The sequence below is a fragment of the Eumetopias jubatus genome, unplaced genomic scaffold, assembly GCF_037043125.1.
Source record: "Eumetopias jubatus isolate StellerSeaLion01/CBP00866 unplaced genomic scaffold, mEumJub1_p1.0 scaffold_3, whole genome shotgun sequence".
NCBI lineage: Eukaryota > Metazoa > Chordata > Mammalia > Carnivora > Otariidae > Eumetopias > Eumetopias jubatus.
Window position 1 is genome coordinate 120,779,562 of NW_028274809.1, and position 27,678 is coordinate 120,807,239.

Here is a 27,678-nt window from a genome sequence, read left to right on the forward strand (position 1 = left end):
TGTTACTCTCATTCAAGGACAGCCGTTAAACATGTGATCCTCGTAAACCAAGACACCTATATTCATTCAAGTCTGTAAACAGCGCTTCTCAAATTTTAATGTGCATCGTACCACCTGGAGATCTCTCTGATTCAAGTAGGTCTGTGGTTCTGATTTCTAATGGTGCTGCCGGTCCGCAAACCACACTTGGAGAAGCAAAGACCTTAGCTTAGGGCAGTGGTTTCCAAACTTTCTTGCACACCGGAATCCCTGGGCGCGTTTCCAGAACTTCTGATTCCTATTTCCTACCTCCAGAAATTGTGGTTTAACTGGTCCGGGGTATGCTCTGGGTTTGGAATTTGTAAAAGAACGCCATATGATTATCTAAAGTGCAGCCAAGTTTAGGGAGCACGTAGAAAGCATACGACCAAACATATCCATAAAAAAGAAACCAATAATGTGAGGACAAGTTAGTTTAAATTATGCACGGCTAGTGCTTTGCAGAAGGTGGTGGCGGGTGGGAGACAGGTCACAAGCCAGCTGTGCCTCCTGCTCTGTAGTGAGGGTTAGGTAAAGGTGACTCTTGCTCGGGAACAGGAAGCCATGACCCGCAGAGCCGCCCGCGGGAGGGGCGCCAACCCACAAGCGGCTTCCCGGAGCATGCGCAAATACGGCGCCGGCGGGGGCGGGGCCTGTTGTTCGCGCGCGGCGCTCCCGTCCCGCCTCGCTGGGGTCGCGGTCCCGGAAGTGCGGCGGGGTCGCGCGTAGAGTTCTCCGGGTTCGCTGCACTTGCCTCTCGGCACGTGGCTGAGCCACGGCCCCGGGCGCCCTGGAGCCGCCGGCCTCGGTCGCGGAGGCTGTGTCATCCCTGACCATCGCCGACGCCTTCGCCGCGGCCGGCGAGAGCCCCGCCCCGCCGCCCTCCGTGCTCAATAGGAGGTTCATCTGCTCCTTTCCTGACTGCAGCGCCAATTACAACAAGGCCTGGAAGCTAGACGCGCACCTGTGCAAGCACACCGGGGAGGTAACCGGGCGCCGGCCAGGCCGCGGAGGGGCGTGGCGTCCAGGCCCAGGGACTCATGACGCGGTGGCCCGCCAGGTGGGCTCTGTCCGTGAGGCCCGGGGCGGCACGTGGGTGCACATGCCTATGCAAGACATGTTCAGCTTTGGCACCCTGGATCACAGAGGCGAACCAGCTCAGCATTAGGTTTGGGAGGAGCTGAGGAGAGGTAGACACGTTCTGAGACCGAGACATCCTTGTCGTGGGCTGGGGGCTTACCAAACCCCCACTTCCCCTTTGATCTTGAGTCTTGGCCAGTCATCACCTCCCGATAATCTAAATACGTGCAGAGGAAGGATTCATTTACTCTCGTACTTTCTACATCCCCTACGCTTACTCCCAGCAGACACCTGACTTAATCCCTGGCCTCCTGGAACTGGAATGGAGGAAGACTTCTAAGTACTGGAGGTTTGGCAAGCAGCATGCGTTCATTCCTCCATAATTAAGTACCTTTCTAGCCCTGAAGAGAGAGTAGTGAACAAAACAGACAAGGCATCTGCTCTCACCGACCTTATGCTTTAACTGGGGCAAAGGAATAAGGAATGAGATGCAGTAAATTGAGAGCTCCTGGAGGATGGTCAGGAAAGGCCTCTCTTGACCCGAATGAGAAGGGAAAGATCCAATCATGCACACATAAGGGAAAAACAGTCTGGGCAGAAAAGGAACCTGCGATTGGGTGTGATTGAGTTGGGGACTATCCAGGAAGAGGTCTCAGAAGCAGGTCTGGTGGGATCATTTGTAGGCCAGGGTAGAAATAGGGTTTGGAGTTTGGGTTTTACTTTGAGGGCAATAGGAAGCCTTTGGAAGATGACCCCTGGGGAAAGGGAAGCTCATGGAGGCCAAGGAATCTGCCCAATTTCCCAATGTTTGACAGAGCCTGGCTTGACACTGTCTCATCAGGAGGCCCTTAATTTCTTTCCTTTCCTTTCCTTTCCCTTGACCTTTCCCCTTCCCTTTCCTTCTTTTAGAGATTGGTTTATTTTAGAGAGAGAGAGAGAGAATGGTGGGGAGGGGAAGAGGGAGAGAGAGAACCTCAGGCAGACTCCAGTGCGGAGCTGGATCTCACAACCCTGAGATCGCAGCCTGAGCTGAAATCAAGAGTCGGATGCTCAACCGACTGAGCCACCCAGACGCCCCCGAAGGCCCTTAATTTCTTAAACCAGGGACCTGCAGCCCCTGCCTTTGCTCCTAGCACCTATGCAACTTAGGGGCCATTCCTTCATGTGTCCTCATGGCCCCCATCCTCCTTATCCTCTCCAGCATTGGAAGGTTGATCATTTCCTCCCAACTCTTTTTCTCTTCTTCACTGACTGTTTTCATTGCTCCTTTGTGCCCTTGACTTTACCCATGCCCCCCAGCTGTCTTGGCAGTCTTACCCAGTAACTGTCTTCACTCAAAACACCCATTAAGTTCTGCCACCCTGCGCTTTCTCTTGCCCATTCTGTTCCTCAAATTGTGGGTTCTGAAACTTGTATGTCCCAAGTAGGGAAGCATGTGGTCACTTTTGTGTCCCTCCCTGAGAACCCCTGGGGCAGCATGAGCCTCCTCTCCCTTCTGTGGGTCACCCCCAGAGCCATGGCCCAGGGGAAAGATAGATTGTGTCCGGGGCATGGGGGAAGTAGCTCTGCAACCCCTCCCTCAGCTCTGCCCTCTAGACAATAAACTGCCCTCTCTTTAAAACAACAACAAAAACAAAAAAAGACAGACTTAGAAATCCTGTGCAAAGTTCTGTGGAGCTTCCCGCAGTCATACAACTCTTCTGTCTTCCTGTCTTGCTTGCTTTGCTACTAGTACTAACATTTGAGGCCTTGGTACCTCCCTCTTGGTCTGCCGGGGGTTATGTTTTTCATAGTTAAGTAAACAAAACTGGTAATTTGGAGGATGTTTTTGACTTTTCCTGTAGGTTCAGAATGGAGACCCTTCCTCCTGGGTCCTAAGTATTGGTTGCAGTTAGGCTGGGAGCTGATTGCTTTGCGCGGACATCTGTGAACATCTTCCTGGAGGTGTGCCAGGCATTCTGTTAGCACAGATACTGGGCTTGTCCGGGCTGAGACCGAACCTCCACGTTCCTCTGCCTAGGCTTCGAACGGATAAAAACACTCTATGGTGGAGATGCGTGCATATAGGCCACGCTGTACCTGCACGTAGGACATGCAGACAGGTCATCTTCGGGGGGGTGCCGTTGCAGCCTGTTGTCAGGTTAGGAGCAGGTTAGCAGTGCTGTCGCTTACTGTGAAGGCTGCCTGCTTATTTCATACGCTATTCATAGAACAAAATCTGCCGCACCGCCTTTGTGAGAAAGTTGCAGCATTTGTAAAACATTATCTAGCCACGGTGCTCCGCACTTACTGAGTTGGAAACCATCTCTGGAGGCAGCATCCACATTTTAGGTCTTTAAATAATGCCGGCGTTACTCACTAGGGCAGGATTGACATGTTTTTCTTCTTTCCTTCCTGCTAGAGACCGTTCGTTTGTGACCATGAAGGGTGTGGCAAAGCCTTTGTCAGGGACTACCATCTGAGCCGCCACATCCTGATTCACACTGGGGAAAAGCTGTTTGTGTAAGTAGAGAAGAGTTTTGAGGCCTTTGAAGTGGTTGTGTTTGGCATATCGACCCGGTAAGAAAATGGATTGTTCACTTTCAAGACCAAGAGTGTGCAGCTTCTCTCATTTGCATCTCTTGGTCCAAGGGGAGACTGGGTTTGAATGTGTGGAAGAGAGGAGGGGGTTTTGTGCACCCTTCATGTGTGATAACTTCAGGCATGAGTTTATCTGAAGTTCTCTTGAGTTTGCATTCTCTCTTTTCCCTTTAACGTATATACTAACTGGGAAACCCACCCCAAAAAGACACTTTGTTCAGACCAGATGGGATAATGGTTCCCTGGCAGAGTCTTGGCTCCACAGGTACAGGGTCTTTATGAACCAATAAATAAGCTGCCGGGATAAGAGACAGAAGCATGAAGAAGTAGAGCTTTTAATAGCTTTATCTTGTATTTCTTCACATTAAGCCCCTGCACCTCTCTCACACCAGGCTTTATTTTATTCTTCTTGGAGTTGCTGGTTATTTCTGAAAGGATGGAGGTACAGCTTGTCTTTTAAATCAACTACTTCTTTAAAGCAGTGGATCTCAGATTTAGGGAGCATAAGAATCACCTGGAGAGCTTGTTAAAAACACAGGGTGCTGGATCCCACCCCGGAGTTACTGATTCGGTAGGTAGGGGATGAGGCCTGAGAATCTGCATTTCTAGCAAGTTTCCAGGTGATGATGCTATGGTCTGGCGTCCACACTTGGAGAACCACTGAACAAAATCTTCCATGGAAACACTTAGTTTTCATTGAAAAAAATAATTTATTAGATATCCAGAGCTACATATAGGAGACTATGTTGAGAACTAGCTATGTGGCAGGTTTTGCAGATGTTAAGAATTTGATATCATAATTGTGTTCTGTGAGACAGTTCCTCGCGCAGTAAGGTTTTCTAATGATCTGAGTTGATTTATTTTAGTTTAAGATGATGGTGAAGGTGAAGTGTCTCGTGTCTCACTAGGGTCCAAACAGTCTGAGGAGGTGAGTTGTCAGTTGTTGATACGGGATCACCTTCGCTGTCATTTTCCACATGGAGAGCCACCTCTCTGTGTGACCAGTGTGCTAGCCAGCAGGAACGGGACAAACTACCGAGGGGGCAGATGTCCTTATCTCAGCCCCCAGTCACGAACACAGTGTATCATCAAAATAAATGACCCCAAGTGAAGCTTAATGGATTTCAAAATGTAGTTCAACTAGCCCAGCAAAGAGTAACTAAGCGTCACTGGAAAATAGAGCTGGGCTATGGTCTTTGACATGGAAGTTTCACTTTGGGGAATTTATTCTACAGACACACTCGTGCCTGTATTACATGCATCTACGAGGTTACGTGCAACACTATGAGTAGTCACAGAGCATTGTAATCAACCCGCCTGCTCGTCACGAGGGACTGAAGAGCATACCAACACAGTAGAGTACTCTACAGCTGGGAAAATGTATGCACATGTTGTCTGGGAAACAGAATCTCCAAGGCATATTCACTGAAAGACCAAGGTTCAGAAGAGTGTGTGCAGAGGGCTGCCGTTTTGTGTGTAAAAAGGAGAGAGAGGTGGACAGGAAGAGTCTGCATTTATATTTGCTTCTGTCTGTATAAGACTCTAAAGGTTACTTAATAAAACCAAAAACGTCGCCTGGGAGTGGTGGGGAGTCATGCAACTGTGTCCCTTTTTATGCTTTTTGGTTTCTGAGCTAAGTTACTGTATACTATTTAAAAGACGAAATCTTCAAGGAACACAGGCTGGGTACAGATGCACAGGGTGACTGGGAGAGCTGAGGGTTCTTCCCTCTGGAACAAGGCAGCTCTGTGGTAATCCCTGCCGGCACTCAGTCTCGCCCGGCCTGTCTTCAGCTCCAGGTCCCCAGCTGGACAGTGTTACTGGGCTGTCTCTCTGGCTCCTTAAATTCCCTGTGGCCAGAATCCCTCCCAGTCCAGTCTGAGCTCTGCTTCCTTTGGTCTTCTTCTCCCTCCTTCTTGTCGGGTGGCATCCCTGTCTACCCGACGACCCGCAGCAGAGGCAGGGCCGCTCCCCTGGGCGCCTCACCCTCACAGTCGTCGTCTACAGCAGGCAGCTCGTCAGGTTCTGTTACTCTTCCCTCAGACCCTGTCCCTCCTCCAGCTGCCACGATCTTACTCCAGGCTCTTACTCCCACTTGAATGGTGTTTTCTCCGCCTCCAGACTGCTTCCTTTCTTAAAGCTGGGCACGGGATTTCAGCGTGGCTTTCATACCAAAGTCCAGGATCTTAGTATGTTGTGTAAATGACCTTGGTGATCTGGCCTTTTTATGATCTTGCCCCATTTGCTTGACTCTCCGACATGAAACTGTGGTCCAGCGGTGCTTAACTGACCAGCAGCACCTCCTGCAACTCTGCTTGCGTCTTCTGGGTCCCTGTGCTTCCTGTCTGCTTCCTGTCGGGATGTTTCCGGGCCCTGTCCTCTTGCCCGACACGTGGGTTAGATGCCTGGTCAGGATTCAAGTCCAGAGTGACAGAAAAAGTAGCGCCTCAAACAAGACAGTCTCTGTTTTTCTTACTTAACTGAAATGCAGAAGTGCAGAGGTGGACAGTTGAGGGGTATTCCACAGTCAGGAGGTCCTGGGCTCCTTGTAACTTGTCTCTGCCATCTTCATCTTGGGGCTTTGACATCATGCTCCAGGAGGACTGCCGGAGCTCCAGCTGTCACATAGGCGTTCCAGCCACCAGGGTGGACGAAGGAGCAAAAGCGGTGTGCCCCCTTCTCAGACACTTTGTGGTTGCTTAACAGGATGGGCCCGAAACAGCCATGTGGCCACCCCTAATTGCAAGGAAGGCTGGAAAAAGCTCTTATTTCTGTTGATCGCATACCCAGCTAGAACTGGGTTCTGTTCTGCATTGTTCCTGAAGCCAAAGACAACACCTGTTGGAATTCCTAGTAGTCTCCACCACAGCGCCCCTCCCGTGTGCTTCCAGGGGCATAGCTCCACGGCCCCTGCGCACTGTCAGCCTGGGTGTCTCCGCCTGTCCCTGTGGATAGCACAGTGCCCGACAGGACTATTATCCAGTGTTTATCCGTGAGTGATAGCTGAGATTAGGGCTCTCAAGGAAGTCCTGCTTCATCCACCAGGTTTAGGAGAACTCATCACAAGAAGAGCACACATTAAAAAAATGCAGCTGCACAAAGAATTTAGATAATTCAAGGGCAAGATATAGAAACGCTCATTAAGGGGGACTAAAATGGCTTGATGATATGCCAGAGGGCATAATGGTTTGTGGTTTTGCTCTAAATATCTGTTTTTACCTCTGATGGTAAGCTGAAACTAGTGTTTTTGAGGGTTTTTTTGGAAATTCAACTTAATTGTGACATTTCAAGCAAAATTAAGGTTATCAGATTTTAAATTGAGAACAGTTTAACTTAAACACGATTTAAGCCTAAGCAGGGTTTGGGCTTTTGGAACTTTCCCTCTGCACAGTTCATTAAGCATGTCTGATGCACTGTGCTTCATTTCAGGGCCTGACATGAAAATGCATCTCATTACATGGTAATCATGTAAGAGTTGAGAGGCTGGCACTGACTTAGCACTTCGGAATTTGTTAAAGACTGTTTTATACTGTACTTTGGAAAGTATTTTTAGAAAGTTGGAGGATAGAGGCATCTTAAAAACCCTCTTCCTTTGGCTTGTTAACATTGTGATTTACACAATTTCTTACAGTTGTACAGCTAGTGGTTGTGATCAAAAATTCAACACAAAATCAAACTTGAAGAAACATTTTGAACGCAAGCATGAAAATCAGCAAAAACAATATGTAGTAAGTATGAATGATTTTCTATGCTTAAATTCTCTGAATATTTTTATGCTTATTGTCTATGTTTCTAAAATGCTCATCAACCAGATTTTGTCTGCCAAATACCTGAATTTAGCCCAACTACTAGCTGTCATAATAGCAACTTATTTTGAAAGCAAACATTTTTGTGCTAATGTAGTTTATTATTGGTAGACTGCCCCAAAATGAAACACTTTCGCTGTTTCAAATGTGTTCATCTTTAAAGCCGCCTGGCCTGGAATTTGACAGTAACTCGATGGGAGCAAGTAGCAAGTAGAGTCTCCACAATATGTTTATCTTGAGGGAATTCTCTTGTGAACGGTTCTTTGATTTTTCTCCAGACTAATGAACCTTTATTAAACAGTGCACTTTTGAAGGTTGTAAGAAGGCCTTTAAGAAACACCAGCGGCTGAGAATCCATCAGTGCCAGCACACCAATGAGCCGCTGTTCAAGTAGGTGCTTCACGTGGCTGAGATCTCTTACAGTTCAGGTGGGAATAAGATTGAAATGCAAAGGTTGGGTGCAAGTGTTCAGAAACCGTATCTTTTTTTTTTTTTAATATTTTATTTATTTATTTGGCAGAGAAAAAGAGAGACAGCAAGAGAGGGAACACAAGTAGGGGGAGTGGGAGAGGGAGAAGCAGGCTTCCCATGGAGCAGGGAGCCCGACGCGGAGCTCAGTCCCAGGACCCTGGGATCATGACCTGAGCCGAAGGCAGACGCTTAGCCCACTGAGCCACCCGGACGTCCCCAGAAACCATATCTTAATCAACACTCTTCTATACCGTGAATGCCCATTTATATAGTGGGTCATTTCAAATGTTTCCTTTTGCTTTTCTTTTCTAACAGAAATAGTCAATGTATTTCTAAATGATTTGTGAGATTAGTACAATTGTGGTTAAGCTTGAAGGGAAAGCTAAGAAATGACTTTATTCAGTGAGAGCCTGTTTATTTTTATTAAAGATTTTGTCAGAGAGAGAGAGAGTGTGCACAAGCAGGGAGAGCGGCAGGTAGAGGGAGAAGCAGGCTCCCTGCTGAACAGGGAGCCTGATGTGGGGCTTGATCCCAGGACCCCCGGGATCATGACCTGAGCCAAAGGCAGACGTTCAACCGACTGAGCCACCCAGGCGCCCCAAAGAGCCCGTTTATTTGTGTGAACTGTCATTACGTAGACACGAAGTATTCCTTTCCTACAGAGCAGAAGTCATGGGGCTTAGTGTGCATTAGAGCGGCCTATTCTGAGGGACAGGAACAGTGACTGGACACATGAGGGTGGACTTGCCGAGAGGGTCGGAAAGCCCCAGCCGCCTGCTCGGAGGGGCGTCTTGAAGGGCACTGGCTGGCCGCTCTGCGTGCTGCCGTCCTGCTAAGTGCCTTCCTGGCCCCCCAGAGTTGCGCCTTGCCTGGGTTCACTGCAGGGCCTGTGTGTGTCCTTGCTGGCAGGCCTGCCACCTCTTGTGCCGCTGGGGCCTTTCACAAGGAAGCGGCCGGTGCCCCTATATGGCTCACCAGAGCCGACACGTCTGCCGCTGCTCTCCTTCCACACCGTCTCCAGGCAGCAGCATTAAACCCAGTAGATACCATTCAGAATGCCTCAAGGGTTTACCTCCCCATCTTGTTGTAGCCAGGAAAACAGTCCATTTTCAGAAGGTTAAAGATGAAAGTTTTAATTTGATCACAATGCAAAAAAAAAAAAAAGTCATCATGACTTTTCTTTCCGTTTGTTTTGTCTCAAGGCTGGTCAAGTAACTTGAATTTCACTTGTGATTCAGTCTCAATTTTAAATCTCCTCTTTATGATTGGTTTGGTTGTGGGGAGAGACTTTGGTAGCAGAAAAGGACAGAGTAATATTCACCCTCAGCAGATGCTCCACAAAAATGGATTGGCTCATGCGTGACGTGTTGTTAACCCAGGTGTGCCCATGAAGGATGTGGGAAACACTTCACCTCACCCAGCAGGCTGAAGCGACACAGCAAGGTCCACAAGGGTATGTCTGGTGCTCCCTGGGGGCCCCCCCCCCCTGCTTCGAGTAGACCCCAGTAGTGTGTGTGTGTGTGTGTGTGTGTGTTCTTTGACTATAAGATGCTTTCTCTTCTACACCGTGGGCACGCGGAAAAACTCAACGCTGTCTAGGCAGGGGCAGCATGCTGCTGGTTCAGGTTTTAGACCCGACCAGAGGCACTGCACATCCTTGTCTGTTGACCACTCCTGTTGTTGCTGTTCAAAGCGAGTGTTTCACCGTCTGTCACAAGGGCCTGGTGGCACTCTATGCTTCTGAGAGTGTTAGCGCTCTGGCCTCGGTTGGCTTTTCACCACCGTTTACCTCTTTACTACCTGCGACTTCCGTCTCTTTACTGGCATTCACAGGGCTTGGATAAGAGTTTGAGGTTTTGGAGTAATCTGATTGTAACTTTTTCAAAAAGACTTGATTAAATTACTTGAATCCATTCTCTGTTTCCGTGAGGGATTTTTTATTGTTTTCCAGTTTTCTTAGTATCTATGTTTTTGTTTTTGTTTTATTTTAACAAGAGACTAGTAGCTGAAGAGTAGGAGGTAGCCTCGTTCCTTTTGGTGTCTCTCTGCTATTTAGTTGGTGAAACACAGGTTGGCTGTTACAGTGACAGATTCTTCCAGTCCTGGCACCTCGCATGATGTCCATTTTTGTCTGCAGCATTTCCCCTGGGTTCTTATTTTCTCCCTTAATTGCACCCTGACTTTTTCCTGGTTTGTGGAACTTACCAGATAGTAAGACTAGAGGCCAGGGGTAGGCACACAACCCCTGAGACTTAGTGTTGGTGGTTGGCCAAGCACAGAGGACCACAGCGCTCTTTCACGGAAAACGAGGCAAGCATAAAGCAGGGAGGGCAAAGGAGCTGTGGGGCATGTGGGGCACGGAGGCGGAGAAGCACAGCAGCTGGGAGCCCATGGGCAGTACACACAACGTACGGGGAACAGCGTGCTTCTGTCAAGTCTGCAGACGTAAAACTCTACGTGGAATACCTTGATACGTGATTATTTGGTTTCCCTGTAGAACAAACTTAGTTTTTATTCCCACCTCTAAAGACTAACAGAGTATTATTAGGAGACTGGAGAAAAACTATATAGGCTTATAAGTTTCCTTTGTAATTACAATTGGTGTTTACACTGAATATTCACAAAAGGCAATGCACCAGTGTATTTTTTTCTAAACAGGCTATATGTGTCAAAAAGAATGTTCCTTTGTGGCAAAAACATGGACAGAGCTTCTAAAACATGTGAGAGAAACCCATAAAGGTAAAGTAGACATGTATGGCACAGTGTAAATATTTGTCGCTATAGAACTGCTTTTAAAGAGTGAAATATTAAATATGTACCTTAAAATAATAACCTTTCTGTGTGATGTTTTGTCACGTGTTGGTTACCTCAGTTGTTTGACAAATGAGCAGAGTTGTGGTCCCAGATTTGGGAGGAGCTATGCCGGGAGGTGCTGTGCACGATTAGTGTTTTTTTTTTTTTTTTTTTTTTAAGATGTTATTTGAGAGAGAGCGACTGCATGAGTAGGGGAGGGGAGGGGCAGCGGGAGAGGAAGAAGGAGGCTTCCTACTCGGCGGGGAACCCAATGAGGGACTCCATCCCAGGACCCTGGGATCATGACCTGAGCCAAAGGCAGATGCTTAACCAGTGACTGAGCCACCCAGGCGCCCCTAAATTAGTAGTTTTAAAGGCTCTGGCAAGTCAAGAACCATGGGAGGCACAGGTGTTCTGTGGGACAGTTTGGGAAACAGTGCTTTATGTATTGGAGGAAATACATACAAGGAAGGAAACTGGTCTTTTTAATCTCCCCTTGCCTGCAGCCACCATGCTGAGAACCCCTGCTTCCTGGTAAGGGAACAGAGTGATTTTCTGTAATATAAGAACATGGGAAAGAGACAAACTTCTAAGCAATAAAAACTGGAGTTAGTTTTCTGATGTATGATAATCATGACATTTTCGGCATCAGATACATTACTTATATATTCAAATTCATTTTTTTCTGTATGGTGATACCTGGGGAAATTAAGTTTGTCTGTCTACTCCCCCAGAGGACATAAAATGTGAAGTATGCCAAAAAACATTTAAGCGCAAGGATTACCTTAAGCAGCATATGAAAACTCACGCCCCAGAAAGGGATGTATGCCGGTGTCCAAGAGAAGGCTGTGGTAGAACCTACACAACCGTGTTTAATCTCCAGAGCCACATTCTCTCTTTTCACGAGGAAAGGCGCCCATTTACCTGTGAACATCCTGGCTGTGGCAAAACATTTGCAATGAAAGTAAGTAGTCGTGCTCACAAATGCAGTCCTTTAGGTCTGTGGCTTGCCAGCTGGGTTCTTGGGAGCCCTAGATTCCAAGATGGTGCCCTAGGGCCTACAGATGGGGAAAGCCGGGTGCTCTAGCCCTTCCACTCTGGCTTCAGCAGGAGCGGTTCTTTTTTTTTTTTAAAGATTTTATTTATTTATTTGAGAGGTAGAGAGCACGAGAGGGAAGAGGGTCAGAGGGAGAAGCAGACTCCCTGCTGAGCAGGGAGCCCGATGTGGGACTCGATCCCGGGACTCCAGGATCATGACCTGAGCTGAAGGCGGTCGCTTAACCAACTGAGCCACCCAGGCGCCCCAGCAGGAGCGGTTCTTAACTCAAGTCTGCAAAACAACCAGATTTGCCTATGCCAGTGGTTCTCTAAGCGTGGTCCCGGACCAGGAGCCTCAGCATCACCTGAGAACTTGCTAGGAATGCATATCCACAGTCCCCCCCGCCCCCCCACCGAAATCAGAAACTCCAGAGATGGGGCTCAGTAATTTGTGTTTTAACAAACCCTCTCGGTGACCCTAACTTTGAGAACCAGTGCCTGTGGTACCACATGCTTATTAATTGTAAGAGTATGCTGGTACTTGGGTGTCCTTTTAGACTGTCATCTTCTAGGGGTTGAGAGAAGTGGGCAGCAAGGACATGAGGGACCACAGCACTTGGGAATCTAGTCTGGATCTTGGTGTGATTTGAATAGGTAAGAACGGGGACAGGCCTGTGCGGCTCTGCAGACTCTCACTCTGGCAGGTGCTCTTACAAGTGCGAACCATGAGTTATAACTGAGACTGAAGAGACACTGAGGCAGGCGCAGCGTGCGTCCAGACCATTAGAAAACAACCGGGTGCTGATGGTGGGCAGCATTATCGAGGACAGCAAGACCTTGGTCAAATTTTCCACTGGGGTTTGGGAATGCTGCTGACATAGTTTCAGTCAAAAGAACCTTCTTCAGCTTGGAATAGCTCATTCAGAACTGGTTTCCCCTCCTCTTACTTATGAAACAACTAAGAAGCCACCAGAGGTTGAGACTGTGTAAGTTCCTAACCTGGGTCTTTGGGAAAGGTAGTGATTAGGTCTAGGATTTGAGGAAGAATTCTGCTCTGGTGGGACAATCTTTGTAAGCAGAGGCCATATCCTTCAATGGTATGTAACAGAAAGAAGGTTGAGTTTATTTAAATAACTCATGGAGTTTTCATATTAAGAGATACCAAAATGGCATTGTTTTAAAGATGTAACTGTTTTTCTTTTTCCTTCATTGTAGCAAAGTCTCACTAGGCATGCCATTGTGCATGACCCTGACAAGAAGAAAATGAAGCTCAAAGTAAGTTGAGTTAGGCAAGCTGTTAATTTGAAACGTCAACTACCTCAGCCAGATGCAATCTAGAATGTTTTCAGCTCCTTAGTACCATGTGAGCCCGCACTGCTGTGGAAGGGATGGCGTGGCCTTCACTTTCTTCCAAAGGAGTGTTGTGTGCCCGGTGGGGGGTACAGCTATTAGAAGATCAGTTTCTGAATGCCCATTATCTTGTTTTCTTATTTCCAAAGGTAAAACCATCTCGTGAAAAACGGAGTTTGGCCTCTCGTCTCAGTGGCTATATTCCTCCTAAAAGGAAGCAAGGACAAGGCTTATGTGTACCTGAAACCGGAGAGACACCGAACTGTACCGAAGACAAGGTGCTCTCGCCCGTTGCGCTCCTTGCCCTCAACCAACCCTCCCCCTTTGTCTAAACGAGACCACAGCATTCAGCTCAATTATTTCTGCTAAGAAGCACACTTTTCTTTATTAAAATCACTGATGCACAACATCCGATTCTTGATTGTTTCTGTTTTCTTTGTTCAGAGTGTCTCCTTTCTGGGTTCCTTGAGTTTCTCTATACGCATTCTCTTCCTTTTTGCTCAAATGACGAAGAACACACATTACAGCTTTTCCTCCCCGAACAGGCTGTGGCCGGGATGAGAAGGTAGCTATTCCAGGCATAGTCTGGAGTATTTGATTACAGATCTCCTCCTAGAAAGGGAAAACAGCCAAAGATGAATTTAAAACCAATGTCTTTGATGCTTTCTAGTGTTAATGCTCTAAAACACATAAAAATCAGCATTCCTGACTTGCTGTTATGTAAGTGACTACATAAATCAAATTATGCTTCTCTGGTTAAGCTGAGTGAAACCTGTACGACAACCAGGCAGTTTTACAAATGCCATGTAACTAATGCACTAAAGGATGATAGTTTTAAATTCCCACTCTGGCATGACATTGAGGGACTACATTTGGCTCCAGCTACCGTCTCAGAAAAAAGAGGTACAAAGCAGTGGGTTTGGGCATTGGCAGAGGACCTCTTTATCCCCCAAACTGCAGTTCCTAACATTACTAACACAGAGTCATTGGGGTGATTACAAAAATACAGACACCCAGTTCTAGAGATTCTGGGCTGAAACCTAGGCCTCACGATTCTAACCTGGAATGAAGGTGAAAACCACCAGACTAAGGCTGCCTTTTAGCTGCTAAGGTCTGGGACTCTGAGAGCAAAAATGGATATTCTGTAAACCTATCCTGGGAGTGTAAACTGGTCCTTTCCAGAAAGACAATTTGACTTTATATGTAATACTTCTCAGGGGCATTATTAAACAGGAGACAGACTTTTAAAAATGAATCTTTTTTTTTTTTTTTAAGATTTTATTTATTTATTTGACAGAGCGAGCGAGAGAGGGAACACAAGCAGGGGGAGTGGGAGAAGGAGAAGCAGGCTTCCCGCTGAGCAGGGAGCCCGATGCAGGACTTGATCCCAGGACCCTGGGATCCTGACCTGAGCCAAAAGCAGACGCTTCACAACTGAGCTACCCAGGCGCCCCAAAAATGAATCTGTTTTTAAATGACAGATACTATGCAATTTGCAAAAAAGAAAAGTATATAGCCCTGAAATTACGAAGTGCAATGTTTTCAGGTGACAAAATACTTAATTATGCTTCAGTGGGAAAAGTGATGTACACAGAGTATGCTTACATTTTGAAAAACAGAATTGGAAAGCTACTGTCATCACTGGGTAGAATTAGCAGTTACTTGTCTCTGCCTTTGCTAAGTATCCAGATTTTCTACAATTGTATCTTTAGATCAGAAAACAAAAACCACGAGCAGTTCCTCATACCTGTGTGTACTCACCATCTTATGTTCTGGCTCCTCTGTGTTCTTCCCTTTTTTTATGGTAATTTGAACTTTGTATTTTTTCTCAATCCACTGCTGAATCTGTTTATTCTTTGTGTCCAAATCATGTTGTCCAATAGTTGAAGAAAAAGTGAGTTCCTTTGTCAGGGTAGGCCCTAGTTTGAAACAGACTTGGTGCTAGGACTGTTTACTGGTCTCTTCACAACACCTGAGCTGTGTCACACACTTCCTGAGAGATCAGGTTGGCACAGGGACCCAACACTCCTTTCTTAGTTTCAAATGTTTTTTTTAAACAAGGACACAATGGAGATGGACAAACTTAAAGGTACTGATTTTTTACCTGCCAAGTAAGAGTATTTAGGTCTCAGACTTTAAAAGCAAAATAGATACTCTGTAATGTATGAAATGCTTCCATTATTATTACCCTCATTTGATGAAAGAAAAAATGGTCCTTTCAAAGGAACGAGTCTAGCTTTATGATAAACTTGACTATCCTTATTTTTCCTTCTGATGAGAGCAGTATCTGGGAAGTACTCTTTTCATCTGACTCCTTTTGTGATGGCCTCCTAGTGACAGTGGGGTCATCCAGATTGCATCAGACAGGAGGGAGCTCCCTATGTCCTGTATTGCGAAAATGGAAACCCTGACCATGCAAAATTATTTTACAGGGAAGGAACAGACTATTTAGTAAAAGCGTTGGGACAATTCAGAGTTTTCATATGGGGAAAAATTAGGTCTCAACCCATACGACAATCTCCCCAGGAGGACTGACTAAATGTGAAAAAAAATACAACTTTAAAACAGAAGAAAAGAAAGTGGATGTTTGTGACCTCAGGATAGAAGAAGGATTTTGTTAAGGAAAAAAGCGGTAATTTCCTCTATCAGAACACTACTGGGTAATTAAAAAAGGGCAAAAAAAAAAAAAATCTGAGACAAGGTTTTTGCATCACACAGAACAGAGAACTCTCTAAATGGGGGGTCGGGGGAGGACCATGAAAGAAAAACAGGGACTACAAATAGGCAAGTCACAGAGGAGGTAACTCACATGGTGAAAGGAAGTACAAATAAATCGTAAGACAGGCCTCAGCCATCAGCACGGCAAAAATTAGATGAGAGTACCAAGTAGAGGTGGGGTGTAGGAAGAGAAGTTTCATACATACACTGCTGATGATCTGCCCCACAGGCCCTGGAGACACTGACAGACGGGCTCCTTGTTCTTCATAACGAAAGACTGGAAACGAGCCCGATGTCCATGCAAAGGGACTACAGCCATGGTATATGGTATATTCTTAGGATTCCATTTAGGAATTATGATAAATTAGCTACAGCTGTTCTATAAACATGGCTCTTGAAAACAGCGTGACATCATTTTTGTGTGTATAAAATCCTGCTATATACCGTTTATATGTAGCCGAGGTTTAACGACACAGACGGACCTACACCCCGAGTCCATGACGGTGGGGAGGGGGGACAGCACAGGGGAAGGGAGCACGGACAACCTCAACAACTCGGTAATGTTTTATTTTGTTTACAAATCTGAAGCACAACAACGTTCATGTTTGTTCATTCTGGATGGTGGATAGCAGGTGTTCATATTTTTCTGTATGCTTTCTAATTCCCCAAATGAAAGTAATTTTTCTTTTAAAAAAAGTCCTTTTATCAACACCTCCTTGCTTCCTTCAAGCCCCTGCAGCGGGTCCTAGGTCTCTCTCAGAACAAAATAATGCCTTCAACACCTTAGCCTTTCAACTATCACAACAGCAACGTGTCTTCTCCAAGCTTCTCTGGGCTGTTAACTATTTTTCTGTGATACAGTTTGAAGTCTGTATCATCCTAGTTGGCCTCTGAAAACTTTTTGTTTTCTAGTCAACATCCTTGTTGAATGTGCTGTTACAAAAGTGAGCCACAGATAGTGTACGATTTTCTTAAGACATACAACCTCACTGTGGCAGCTTCGGGACCAGTCTCCTGGTCCCTGTCCCAGGCTGTTTAACAGAAAACAATCTTTCGTAACGGTCAGCACTTAGTGGGAATCATGAAAAATCTTCACTCACTATCCAATTCATGGTTCCATGAAGGCATCAATGACAAGGGCATGGTAAGGTGACCGGCAAAATGTGTACATGGGCATTCCTTACCAATACTGTAACAAGACACTGGGGTGTGAGAGGTGCTCTGTGAATCACCTCGGAGATTGGAAAGTGCTTCCAGGCAATTAGCCAAGCACCTCCACTTCAGAGATGTGGGGGAAAGGGTGGCCCAGGCCTGGAACGGGCACTCCAAGGCCTGCCGCCAGTGGCTCTGCCACCCCCAGATCAGAGACAGAGCTAAGGACCAAGGGGAAAGAGGTTCCCTCACTTTGGGGTGTTTACCTTATTTTCCCCTCCTTTTACACAGGCTTAAAGGAAAAGAATGCTGACCACAGGGCATCAAGGGAAAAAGAAGAGGAACGGAAATAAGGGAGAGCTGAAGAAAGATGTGGGCACTGGTGGTGAGACCGTGAATGTCCCTGTTTTTTTACATCCCCACGGTCATGAGCACCTTGGCAGATGCCGCTCTCAACTGCTGGTCTGTGGTCCCGAGGACTCCGTTTGCAGACAGCACGACACCTACCAGGTTTGGGGCGGGCCTTTTCCAGTTCCCGAAGTCTCAGCTGCTCCCTGTGAATCTGTGCCCCCGTCAGGAGCTGGTACTGCGGAGGCTCCACGCCGCTGTCCCGTTTAACGAGCCTCAGGTCCCGCTCATTCATGAGCCTGATCACGTCTGCTCGGTGCATGTTTCCCAAATCATTGCCTGCCTCATCCAGCACGTGAATGACTCGCTCATGAATTTTTCTGCCGATGTTGCTAAAAGCTGGCTCACTCTTTTTCTTCTTCTTTCTTCCGTCCTGGGTGTCCGCAGCAGTACTGAAAGCTTTTGCATGAACCAGGTACGACAGTCTTGGGACAGAAGCTCCAAGGGACAGCTGCGCTGGTATGGTCTTGTGCAGGATGTATTTACCAAGACACCTGCTAATGCAATTATTTTCAGTCTTTATGGTCTGTAATGTTAGCCTCTTTAGAAGAAGAGCAGCCATCCTAAAAGGCAGGGAGAAGGTTTGTTACGATTCAATCAGTTCATCTTTGATGAACTGTGGTACATAGAGGGTGTGTGTGAGGCTGCAGGCCTAGGTCATCTATGAACGTTGTGGATCCATGCCTGGGGAATTTACACCAATGACGTGGACTGTCAGGTGACTGTGGTCACACTAAGTCGCGGAGGTACTGTCCCCAGCACAAGTTATTGTCAGAATAAACCATATTAGCACAGTGCTGTCGTTTCCCATCATTTCTTCCCCCAATACTATCTCATTTGACTCTATTTCCCAAGGATCTTGTAGTGCCAACTCCAAAAGCAAGGATCATCCTAAAGGTTTACTTAAGAGAAAGCAGCATATAAAATCCTTAGTGATTCATAAAAACCAATTCATAAGCTTTTAATACAATCAACTGCTAACAATTTATCAATACATCTGCTGGTATACAGAAGACAAGAGCACTATTCTGGGAAAGGGGACTCCCCATGAAGGAAGCTGACCCCTGGGAGCACTAACTGAGACTCTCAGAAAGGAAATACGCTGACGTGAATCAGAGTGCCGATCTCAGAAACTCTACGATGACTCACAAGGTACGGCGTGACAAGTAAACGCTAATGACGTGTTAGGCACACATGGTGATCCTGGTTTACTTCATGGGACTAACCGCTGCTCTTATAAATGGCATTCTGATTTTGTACTGGCTTCTCTCCCCCGATAAGTGTCTTTCTCCTTCTATGCACATGTCGGGCCAAGCCTAGAGGTGCAGGCTGGAGGAGGGATGGGAGGACCCACTCATGTCATCTGGGGTGAGCAACACAAGAACTCAGGGAGGTGGGCCTGTCCACGACCAAAGAGGAAGGGATGAGGGACCTTCAGCAGTGCTTCTCAAGGAATGGTCCCTGGGTCACCTGCAGGAGAGTCACCTGGAGTGTTTGCTAAAACCAGAAATGCCCTCTGGTCCCCAGCTTTGATGCCACCGGGTTGTACAAACGCTGGACCTAGCCCCATCATCACACTGCCTTAGGCCTCTAGTGACCAGTGAGAGGGAAAAACCAAAACAGACACGGTAGCCTGAACGGAAAGCAATGGGGCGCACATCCTCCCACTTCTGTCCTCACGTAGCCGGGCGACACCCGTGTCTGCTGCTCCAGCCTCCTCCCCGAATCCCTAACTTGTAGGGCTGACGGCCAGCCCGCGCTGTCCACTCAGACGGCTAATGTCGCCCAGAGCGAACACGTCCCCCGCCGGCTCTCCGTCTTCCCCCTATGCTGCCTCCTCCCTCAGTCTCTGCCAGGTCATACAGCACACGCCCTCCCGGCGGCTCAGGCCCAAAGCAGCAAAGTTATCCTCCACTCTCCTTTTTCTCTTAACAATTTAGCAGGGCATCTGGCTGTTCAGCCTCTAAAAACAGCCAGGATCCAACCACCCCTCACCTCCGTTGCTATCACCTTGCTCCAAAAATATCACCCTCTCTCACCTGGTTTACAGTCAGCCTCCTGACGGCCCTCCTGCTTCTGCCCTTACCCCCTATAATTTATCACCTACATGGCACACACAGTGATCCTTTTAAAATATACATGGCAGAGGACGTCCCTCCTCTGCTCAGAACCCTCCACTGGCTTTCATCTTGCTCGGGGGAAAAGCCAAGCCTGTGAAGGGGCCCACAGTGGCCCCCGCCCACCTCTGCCCACCGCACCCACCCCGCCTCTTCCAGCTCTGTTCCAGCCTCCCTGGACGCCAGGCTGTTCCTCACAAACACCAAACAGTATTCCTCTGGATCCTTCTACCCAAGAGTTCCCTTCCCTCAGCTGTGTGGTTCATTTACCTCAGGCCTTGGCTCAAGTGTTACTGCTCAGGGAGGCCTCCCCATCCACTCTGTAAAATACTGTACACCCCATCATTTTCAAATCCATTAGCTTGCCTTTGAAAAAATCCCTGCCGGACATATTATATGGTTATTTGCACACGTCCATAATGTTTCTCACTAGAATGCAAGCTTCACAAGAAAATGTAATTGTCCATTTTGTTCACTGCTGTGTTCCTAACACTAGAGCCCAGAGCCCGGCTCGGCACAGACATGCTGAGTGAACATTTGAGCCAAAGGGAACAGCCGGAGGGAAGGCAGCGTCTGCTGGCGTCTGACCCCCGGGTCCTCAGATGTGTCATTCCCTAGCAATACACACAGACACTGGTTACCCACGTTCTTCACATTCTGGCTGGCCCTTCAACTGCCCACTGACCTTAGTGAGATCTATGGCCAGATGTTCCGCCCACAGCGAAGGAGATGAACTCACTTACAGTTGCTACCTGGTTGGGACTCCAGCTGCAGATGTGGCAAAGGCTCTAGAATCGGAGCAGACTGGATTTTAATAGCTCAGAAGATGTTTAACAAAAGAAGTCAGATATTTGTTGGTGGAGGAAGCCCCCAGACCAAGAAAGCAAGAAAGCCTGAGGAGACCAGAGAAGACTTTTTTCCATTTATCATCAGAAAAATAGCCACAGCACCAAATCTCCCTATGAGTTAGGATGGCACTGACAATAATGGATGAAAGCTGGCTGCGTCCTGGGTAGTAAATCCTCAACACATTAAAACAGAAAATATTTCAAAATGTAGGATTTTTTTTTTCAAAATGTAGGATTTTTAAAAACAAGTAAGCATATGAATAGACTAGGCATAGGAAAAAGATGAAAAGAAATTTATGAAAACCCTGGTTGTTTGTAGTCGAGGACACAAGTGATTTTTTTCCCCTATCCTTCCTAATTATCATTTTTTCCCCAATCTTTTACATGGAAGAAGTATTTTTCATACTAGTAAATAAAATATATTTATTTATAAAATAAAGACTATTTCAGAAAAACTATGTAGAATTTTTTCTTAAAGCTTTAAAAACACTTTCCAGGAAAAGGTAAAGAGTAGAAAAATACTGTAACTATATTTTTAAGTTCTGTACCATTATTTAAATTTTAAAAAGTTTTTTGGGGCACCTGGGTGGCTCAGCCAGTTAAGCGTCTGCCTTCGACTCAGGTCATGACCTCAGGGGTCTGGGATCGAGCCCCGTATCAGGCTCCCTGCTCGGTGGGGAGTCTGCTTCTCCCTCTCCCTCTGCGGCTCCCCCTGCTTGTGCTCTCTCTCTCTCTCAAATAAATAAATAGTCTTAAAAAAATAAAAATAAATTTTCAAAAGTTTTAAATTTTCTTGACTTATAGAGCAATTAAGCTCCAATACTAGCTAAATTTTGGCTTTATGTCAGCAAGGCTGAACATATACATATTTCTTCAAAATAAGCTTTTCATAGCTAAAATATAAACACAATGTTAAGAAAAAGGCTGTGAGATTACTAAATTTGAATTGCAAATACCAACTTAAATTGTAATAATTAAAAAGCTTTTTAAAAAAAGATTTTATTTATTAGAGAGAGGGCGTGCGAGTGAAAGCGGGATGGGGGGGTGTGGGGAGAGGGGCAGAGGCAGAGGGAGAAGCAGATTCCCTGCTGAGCAGGGAGCCAGAGGCGAGGCTCAATCCCAGGACCCTGGGATCATGACCTGTGCCGAAGGCAGATGCTTAACCAACTGAGCCACCCAGGCACCTCTAAAAAGCTTTTTCTTAGGAAAAGTTTCAAACACGTATAGGAAGAATAGTATAATAAAGCCCTAAGCACCCATCACGCAGCTTCTTAATAGCACGTAGCCAAACCTGCCTCCTCTCTGCTTCAACTACTCTCCTACACCCCCAGCCGCCCATGAACTATTTCAAGGTAAATCCTATCTTGCCAGCAAATACCTCAGTAAGTCATCTCTCAGAGGTGAGGCCTCTTTTGTCTTTTTAATGACCATAATAACATTACCCTAACTAACAATCATTCCTTTATATTATCAAATACCTAGTTTTCTGATTTCCCCCCTGTTATTATGATTTTGCTTGTTTACATTTCATTCACAGGTTGGGAGCATGGACAGACTCCCACTGGCCAAATGTGAGGTAATTTCAACATTAAAGAACAATGGCTGAAAGTTGTTTTAACACATGGAATATGCAAAAATCTATAAAAAAGAAAGATCATTTGCCAGAACTGCATGTGACTCTTACCCAGACTTCTTACTGTGAAAATTGGTAAAGAAAAAGGACTAAGCATTCATCCTACCTTTTTAGGAAGAACTGTAATCAGCAATCATCCCCAGGTGGTGAAGAAAAGCTCTTCGTTAGAGAATGCCAGCTATAATAAATGGAGAAGAAAAGTAATTTAGAAATCACCATTTTGCCACCTTCAATCAAATCACAGATCCAGGCAAGGGTGGATGCAAAAACCATTAGGTAAAAAGCTAATGAGGAAACAAGGTATTCATATGGTGCCAAAGGGTGACTCAAAGATGACTTGCAAACTGAAATGGGAAAAACACACTTTGGCTGTCACCCTCCTTAACCTAAGGTCAGACTCAGTATTCCAGCGATGGGACAACCCGACATCCTAGCGCATACCTCCTCCTGTGCCATGGCCTGGGTGCGGTGCCTTCTGTGAAACAGTCCTGCCAGAAAAGGTTTAACCAGAACCTGGTCCGGCCTCTAGACCGGGTTCCCAGTCTCCAGGGAATTCAAGGGCCAGACTCGGGAACAAATCAGGCACCACCACAAGGAAACAATCTGACAAATACGGACTGTGAGACAAGCCAAGTGGCTTGATGTCAAAAAAAAAAAAAAAAAAAAAAAAAGTGTTAGGAGGAATTAAAAAGAGAAGGGGTTTATTCTTGAATAAAAAGAGGAGACATAATTATAAAATGCAATGTGTTTGAAAAAAGCAACTACAAAGATGTTGAGATACAGGGGACAAGCTGAATAACGACGAGATTCCTGATGGAGCGGGTGCTTTCTGAGAAATACTGCGAATTGTCTTAGGTGGGAAAATGCCATCACTGGGAGGGGACTCTGAAGTATTTACGGCAGAGGACCATGACAACTGCCACTTGCTCAGACAGGGTTTGGCAGGAAATACGTGTGCAGCATGGCAACATCTGCTGAATCTATGTTATGGTTACACGGATGTTTGGTTATTGAGCCTTACAACTGTTCTGTATGTTTAATTTTGTTCATAATTAAAAAGTTAAAAGAGAAGCCAGCTGCCCACAGGAAGGAAAAAGTTCCCTACTCGTGCCAGTATGACTGTTCCAATCTGTGTAAGTTATAGACATCACTATAATTTAATAAATTGGCATTCTGGCTTTATAGATCTTCAAAAAATGTTAGTTTTCATTAGTTTCAAGGCTATATCTAAATGAAGCCTATGTCTGGGGAACTTTACAGATTCCAGAGTCTGAATTGTTTGGTAATGCAAATCACCTTTATTCTCCATCTAATTTTCATCAGAGCAGTCTATAAGTGTCTCACCTTCATTAATGAAGATGGTTTCAATTCGAAGTAGAACTTGTGCAATGTTTGGCTAACTAGTAGTTAAAAGTGAGCATGTTTTGGAGTAGCGGTTCTCAGAAACTGGAGGCCTACCAGCATCATCTTTTTCAAACACAAGATGTCTCCCTGTTCCTCTCTTGTTAAGAACCACTGGGTCAAGACCCCCTCAAAAAAGAAGACATAAGAAAATACATGATAAAACATTATAACATTAGTGGGTTCAAGTGCTTTAAGCTAGGCTGTCTGGGAGTACAAGAGCAAAGGTTAGGAAAAGGTTAAGAAAGCTTTCCAAGTGTGTGCAAAATAGAAAGCCTTGCTCTTTCATGAAATTTCTCCAACTAAATGTCTTTGATATCTCTGTCAAACAAATAGGCCGAATGAAACAGCAGTCTAAATCGAAATAGGTTCTCATGTTCTTAGGACAGTATGGGTACCTTTAGTCACTTACTTCCACAGCTGTCCCTTCTGAGACATCCAGAACTATTTGAAAAGCCAATTATCTTAAAATCATTTACTTAAAGTACACAATCGTATAGTAAGAGATAGCCATGTCTCGTTTCACGGTAACTCAGACCTTATTGAGATCATCCTGTGCTGCAGCTATCTGCATCTGTTGGGAGTTTAAATTCTGCAACTGACTCCACATTGTAAGGAGAAAACATATAATTTCCCTTATTTACGTGAGACTGGATCACTGAAAAACTCCATATCCTGCAAGCACTGGAGGATAAACTGACAAACGCCCTCAAAGCCCCTTCACTCTTCTGTCTTGGCAATTCCCCCTAATTTCAGTCCTCACTCCTCTGCTTGGACCTCTTCAACACCATCACAAACTTGCCTGGGACCATGTAAGAAAAATGACAATTGCACTATTCCAAATGCACACAACACAGAATAATTTTAATGTCTGATCCACATATTTCATAAGAAATTGAAAGGATTTTAAACAGTAAGCCATAAAGTGGGAAATTATGAAATAAATACATGGTTACTTCCATACACTCTGTATTTCAGGAGAGCTTAGGGTTGTGTTCTTTATACTTTCACATTAAGTCTGCAGTTGTTTAAAATGAACAATATTCTTTGAGGACTATTTCTCCCCACTTTTATTATGGAAATGTTTAAATATACAGAAAATGATACAGTGAACACCCCAATACCCCTTCATCTAGATTCTACATGTTGCTATCTTTGTGTTATTTATCCATCTATTTATTCCTCTTTCTATCCATTTCATTTATGTTTTGATGTATTTCAAAGCAGTAGCAGACACTGGCATCCTCGAGTCCTTCATCCTCAAATACTGCTGCATGCATTCCATTAACTAGGGTTCAATATTTGTTAATGATTCTTTCCATTTTGAGGCAAAATTTACATATAATGAAATGTACAGGTGCACCAGGGTGGCTCAGTGGGTTACGCGCCTGCCTTTGGTTCAGGTCATGATCCCAGGGTCTTGGAATCAAGTCCCATGTCAGGCTCCCTGCTCATCGGGAAGTCTGCGTCTCCCTCTCCCGCTGCCCCTCCCCCTGCCTTGTGTTCTGTCTCTTGCTTTCTCTCTCAAATAAAGAAAACCTAAAAAAAAAACAAAAACAAAAACAAATCTTAAACATATCTTTTCATTAGTTTTGACAAGTACAAACACCTCTGTAACCAAAACTGTCAACATGTAGAATGTTACCATCACCCCAGAAAGTTCCCTCATGCCTCTTCCAAGTTAGTCTCCAACCCCACCCAGAGGCAACAACTGTTCTGATATTTTTCCATCATAGTCTGTTCTCAGATTTCATATAAATGTAATTAAGCAGTATGTACTCTTTGTTGTAAGGCATCCCAGCATGTTTTTAAGATTCATCTGTGTTGTTGCATGTGTCATTAGTTTGTTCCTTTCTATTTCTGAGAATCGTCCCAGTATATGAATACACTACAAATTTTAAATCCAGTTTTCTGCTGATGAACATTTAGAATGTTTCTACTTTGGGGCTGTTATGAATCAAGTTGCTATGAACATTTTTGTACAAGAAAAAAAAAGTGATCAAATGATAACTGCCCCCAAAGATGGCTGCATTCCCCTTATGAATCATTATTTTGCATTACCACGTACCTCTTCAGGAGGTACTGATAATGTATTTGTAATGAAAGTTCTAGGAACATGATTTAAATATGTGGTTATGAGGGATTAAACTGCTTGCATGCTCACCGCTCTTCTTTCCTATACAGCTGATATTCACAAGCTCATACTTACTGATATTTGTTATTTCCAGGGAGGCTGGATCAAAGCTACATAGATTCTAGTGGACTAAATATTTCTGAAACTAATTTTGCCAATTCCTATGACTTTAAGAATCCTCTCTCACACCTTTCAAAGGAGTTTCACAAAGTCCTTGCTTTTGCCTGCAGACCTGCCAACAGTCCATCTGCTCTGTTCCAGTGGGCTCTGCAGCCTTAATACCAGAGGACTGAACCATGGTCACTGAGCCTTCATGGTGCTCTGCCTTGGCTCTGGTTTTGCTCTTCCATAAGGGGCACATACCGGGTACAAAGTACTCTCCATACTCAGGTTGGCTTTTTAAGAGCTGTAACACCAATTTACAATACTGGAAAAAACCAACATGTATCTGTGGCCAATTACTTAACCATATTTCTTTACCTATAAAATTTTTTAACTTATATTTTAGTTATTTTACTGAAATAGCTCAATGACCATCCAGGAAATGTTTTTTTTAAAGCTTTTAAATCCAGAGCTACATACTCAGTATTAACGATGGACTTATTCCTGTACATGAATCTTCCACATGGTCACTTGCTCTTTCAGAACTTCCTATCTCACTGCCCGGCATCACAGTTCATCCAGAGCACCATCTTTAGCGTCTCTGCTCTCCCTCATCCTCCTAGCTAACCCAACACCAAGTCTCATAAATTTTACTTCCTACTTCCACTCAAATCCAACCACTTCTCTCCATACCCATTGCCACCACCTTAGTTTAAGACATCTTCCATCTCGTGTGTATTCCCACCAGTCTCCTAACTAGGATTTACCAATTGGAACACTGCAATCCGTTGTCTCTGCGCTACTGTCACCACACAGCCCCACCCTCCCCACCATAAAACTGCCCAGATTCCAGGCCAACATCTTTCATGAAGCCTAGAGGCTCGTGCCACCTCTCCGGCCTCATTCTATACCAAACTTCCTATTTGCCTAAACCACACTGGCCGTCCAGATTCTTGAAATGCTCTTCCCTTAGGTTTAGGAAACGCCAGACTGTTGCTTAGTGCTCCCTTTCTCCGGGCATTCTTCTGATTACCTTCCAAACTAAGCCCCCAATCCCCCTGCTCCCTCATCTGTTGAGCTCGGCAACTTAATGCTCAACAGTAAATGCTCCCGTAGTAGTTTATCTTTCCCTTTTAGCACTCATCACAATTACAATTTTGTGATTATCTTATCGCTGTTCCTCTCCTTCACTAGACGGTAAGTTCTCTGAAGCGGGGAACTAATCTGATTTATCTGTCCCGTCCCTGGCACAGTAAGCAGCCGCTGACTTCAAACGCCCCTCCACTCTCTGTACTTTAATCCTAGACTGAAGCTTTTCACTACACGAATGTGCAATTGCGAGTTTTCAGTAATAAAGTCTGTTTACTTCTTTCGAGAGTCTTATGCCACGGAGCCTATTAGACGATAAACAGGGAAAAACAGAAATCCCGCAATCACTTAGCAACCTTCCCCACTACTCCTCCCGCCGCGGCGGCTGCGGGGAACAGGACGGTCACGTGTGTCAGCCGCGGCCACGCCCACACCGGGAAAGAGTTCCCCCCGCACGCCTCGGCCAGAGAGGGGGCGTGGGGACGTACGGCGAGCGTGCACGCGTGCCTGTACGTGCGCCGCGATGGCGGGACGGAATGTCCCGGGGATCGAAAGGCCGGCGCCGGGTCTAGGTCCTACGGTTCCCGGATGCACGGGCAGCGTTCCGGACCCAAAGACGGCTACAGACCGGCCGAATCCCCGAACCCGCGGCAGGGTCTGTGGTGCCTCTCTGCGCTCCGTCCGGCGGCAGGGGCGGCACTGACCTTCCAGGGACACAGCCGAGGTGAAGCCGCTTCCTCCGTAGGCCTGTGCCTAAGCCCACGTCCTCCCGCCGCAGGCCCCCCCCCCCTCACTGGCACGGCGCCCCTCGCCCTTAGCTATATACCTTTGCCGGGTCGGCGATTGGTAAGCTCTGGCGGAAGAAGCCAGGGAGCGGGCCCCCGCGGGCAGCCCCCTTCGCCTGCCGTAGTGGGCGGAGCCCGCGTCTTTAAAGGAAAGG

At 45.9% G+C, this 27,678-nt stretch overlaps 2 protein-coding genes across 4 annotated transcripts; one reads left to right on the forward strand and one right to left on the reverse strand.

Annotated features, from left to right (window-relative positions):
* The first annotated feature begins 639 nt into the window (after nt 1-639).
* Nucleotides 640-13,545, forward strand: GTF3A (general transcription factor IIIA). The gene is made up of 10 exons (XM_028106653.2): nt 640-726; nt 791-1,003; nt 3,500-3,600; nt 7,310-7,406; nt 7,786-7,874; nt 9,335-9,408; nt 10,614-10,694; nt 11,483-11,712; nt 13,002-13,061; nt 13,286-13,545. The coding sequence occupies exons 1-10, from the start codon at nt 640-642 to the stop codon at nt 13,466-13,468; spliced, it is 1,215 nt and encodes a 404-aa protein (XP_027962454.2). The 3' UTR covers nt 13,469-13,545.
* Nucleotides 13,489-27,678, reverse strand: MTIF3 (mitochondrial translational initiation factor 3). 3 transcript variants are annotated; one of them, XM_028104763.2, is made up of 6 exons: nt 27,565-27,678; nt 22,119-22,190; nt 20,217-20,319; nt 17,514-17,977; nt 14,898-15,055; nt 13,489-13,748 (listed from the first exon to the last, which is right to left on the reverse strand). In XM_028104763.2, the coding sequence occupies exons 4-6, from the start codon at nt 17,974-17,976 to the stop codon at nt 13,530-13,532; spliced, it is 840 nt and encodes a 279-aa protein (XP_027960564.1). In that variant the 5' UTR covers nt 17,977; nt 20,217-20,319; nt 22,119-22,190; nt 27,565-27,678; the 3' UTR covers nt 13,489-13,529. The 3 variants fall into 3 exon arrangements, with proteins under 3 accessions (XP_027960564.1, XP_027960553.1, XP_027960560.1); XM_028104752.2 differs by lacking the exon at nt 20,217-20,319 and having other exon boundaries at nt 27,565-27,677; XM_028104759.2 differs by lacking the exons at nt 20,217-20,319; nt 27,565-27,678 and adding an exon at nt 27,443-27,503.

What these genes read in the sequence shown, in the direction of transcription:
- GTF3A (XM_028106653.2), top strand. Translation starts at nt 640, where the DNA reads ATGCGCAAATACGGCGCCGGCGGGGGCGGGGCCTGTTGTTCGCGCGCG. An exon ending in TGTGCAAGCACACCGGGGAG is followed by an intron (nt 1,004 to 3,499) that starts GTAACCGGGCGC and finishes CCTTCCTGCTAG; the next exon opens with AGACCGTTCGTTTGTGACCA. An exon ending in TGTGAGAGAAACCCATAAAG is followed by an intron (nt 10,695 to 11,482) that starts GTAAAGTAGACA and finishes CTACTCCCCCAG; the next exon opens with AGGACATAAAATGTGAAGTA.
- MTIF3 (XM_028104763.2), bottom strand. Translation starts at nt 17,976, where the DNA reads ATGGCTGCTCTTCTTCTAAAGAGGCTAACATTACAGACCATAAAGACT. An exon ending in AAAGGCCCGCCCCAAACCTG is followed by an intron (nt 15,056 to 17,513) that starts GTAGGTGTCGTG and finishes GTTTCAAACTAG; the next exon opens with GGCCTACCCTGACAAAGGAA. An exon ending in AGGAGCCAGAACATAAGATG is followed by an intron (nt 13,749 to 14,897) that starts GTGAGTACACAC and finishes TTCCCTTTCTAG; the next exon opens with GAGGAGATCTGTAATCAAAT.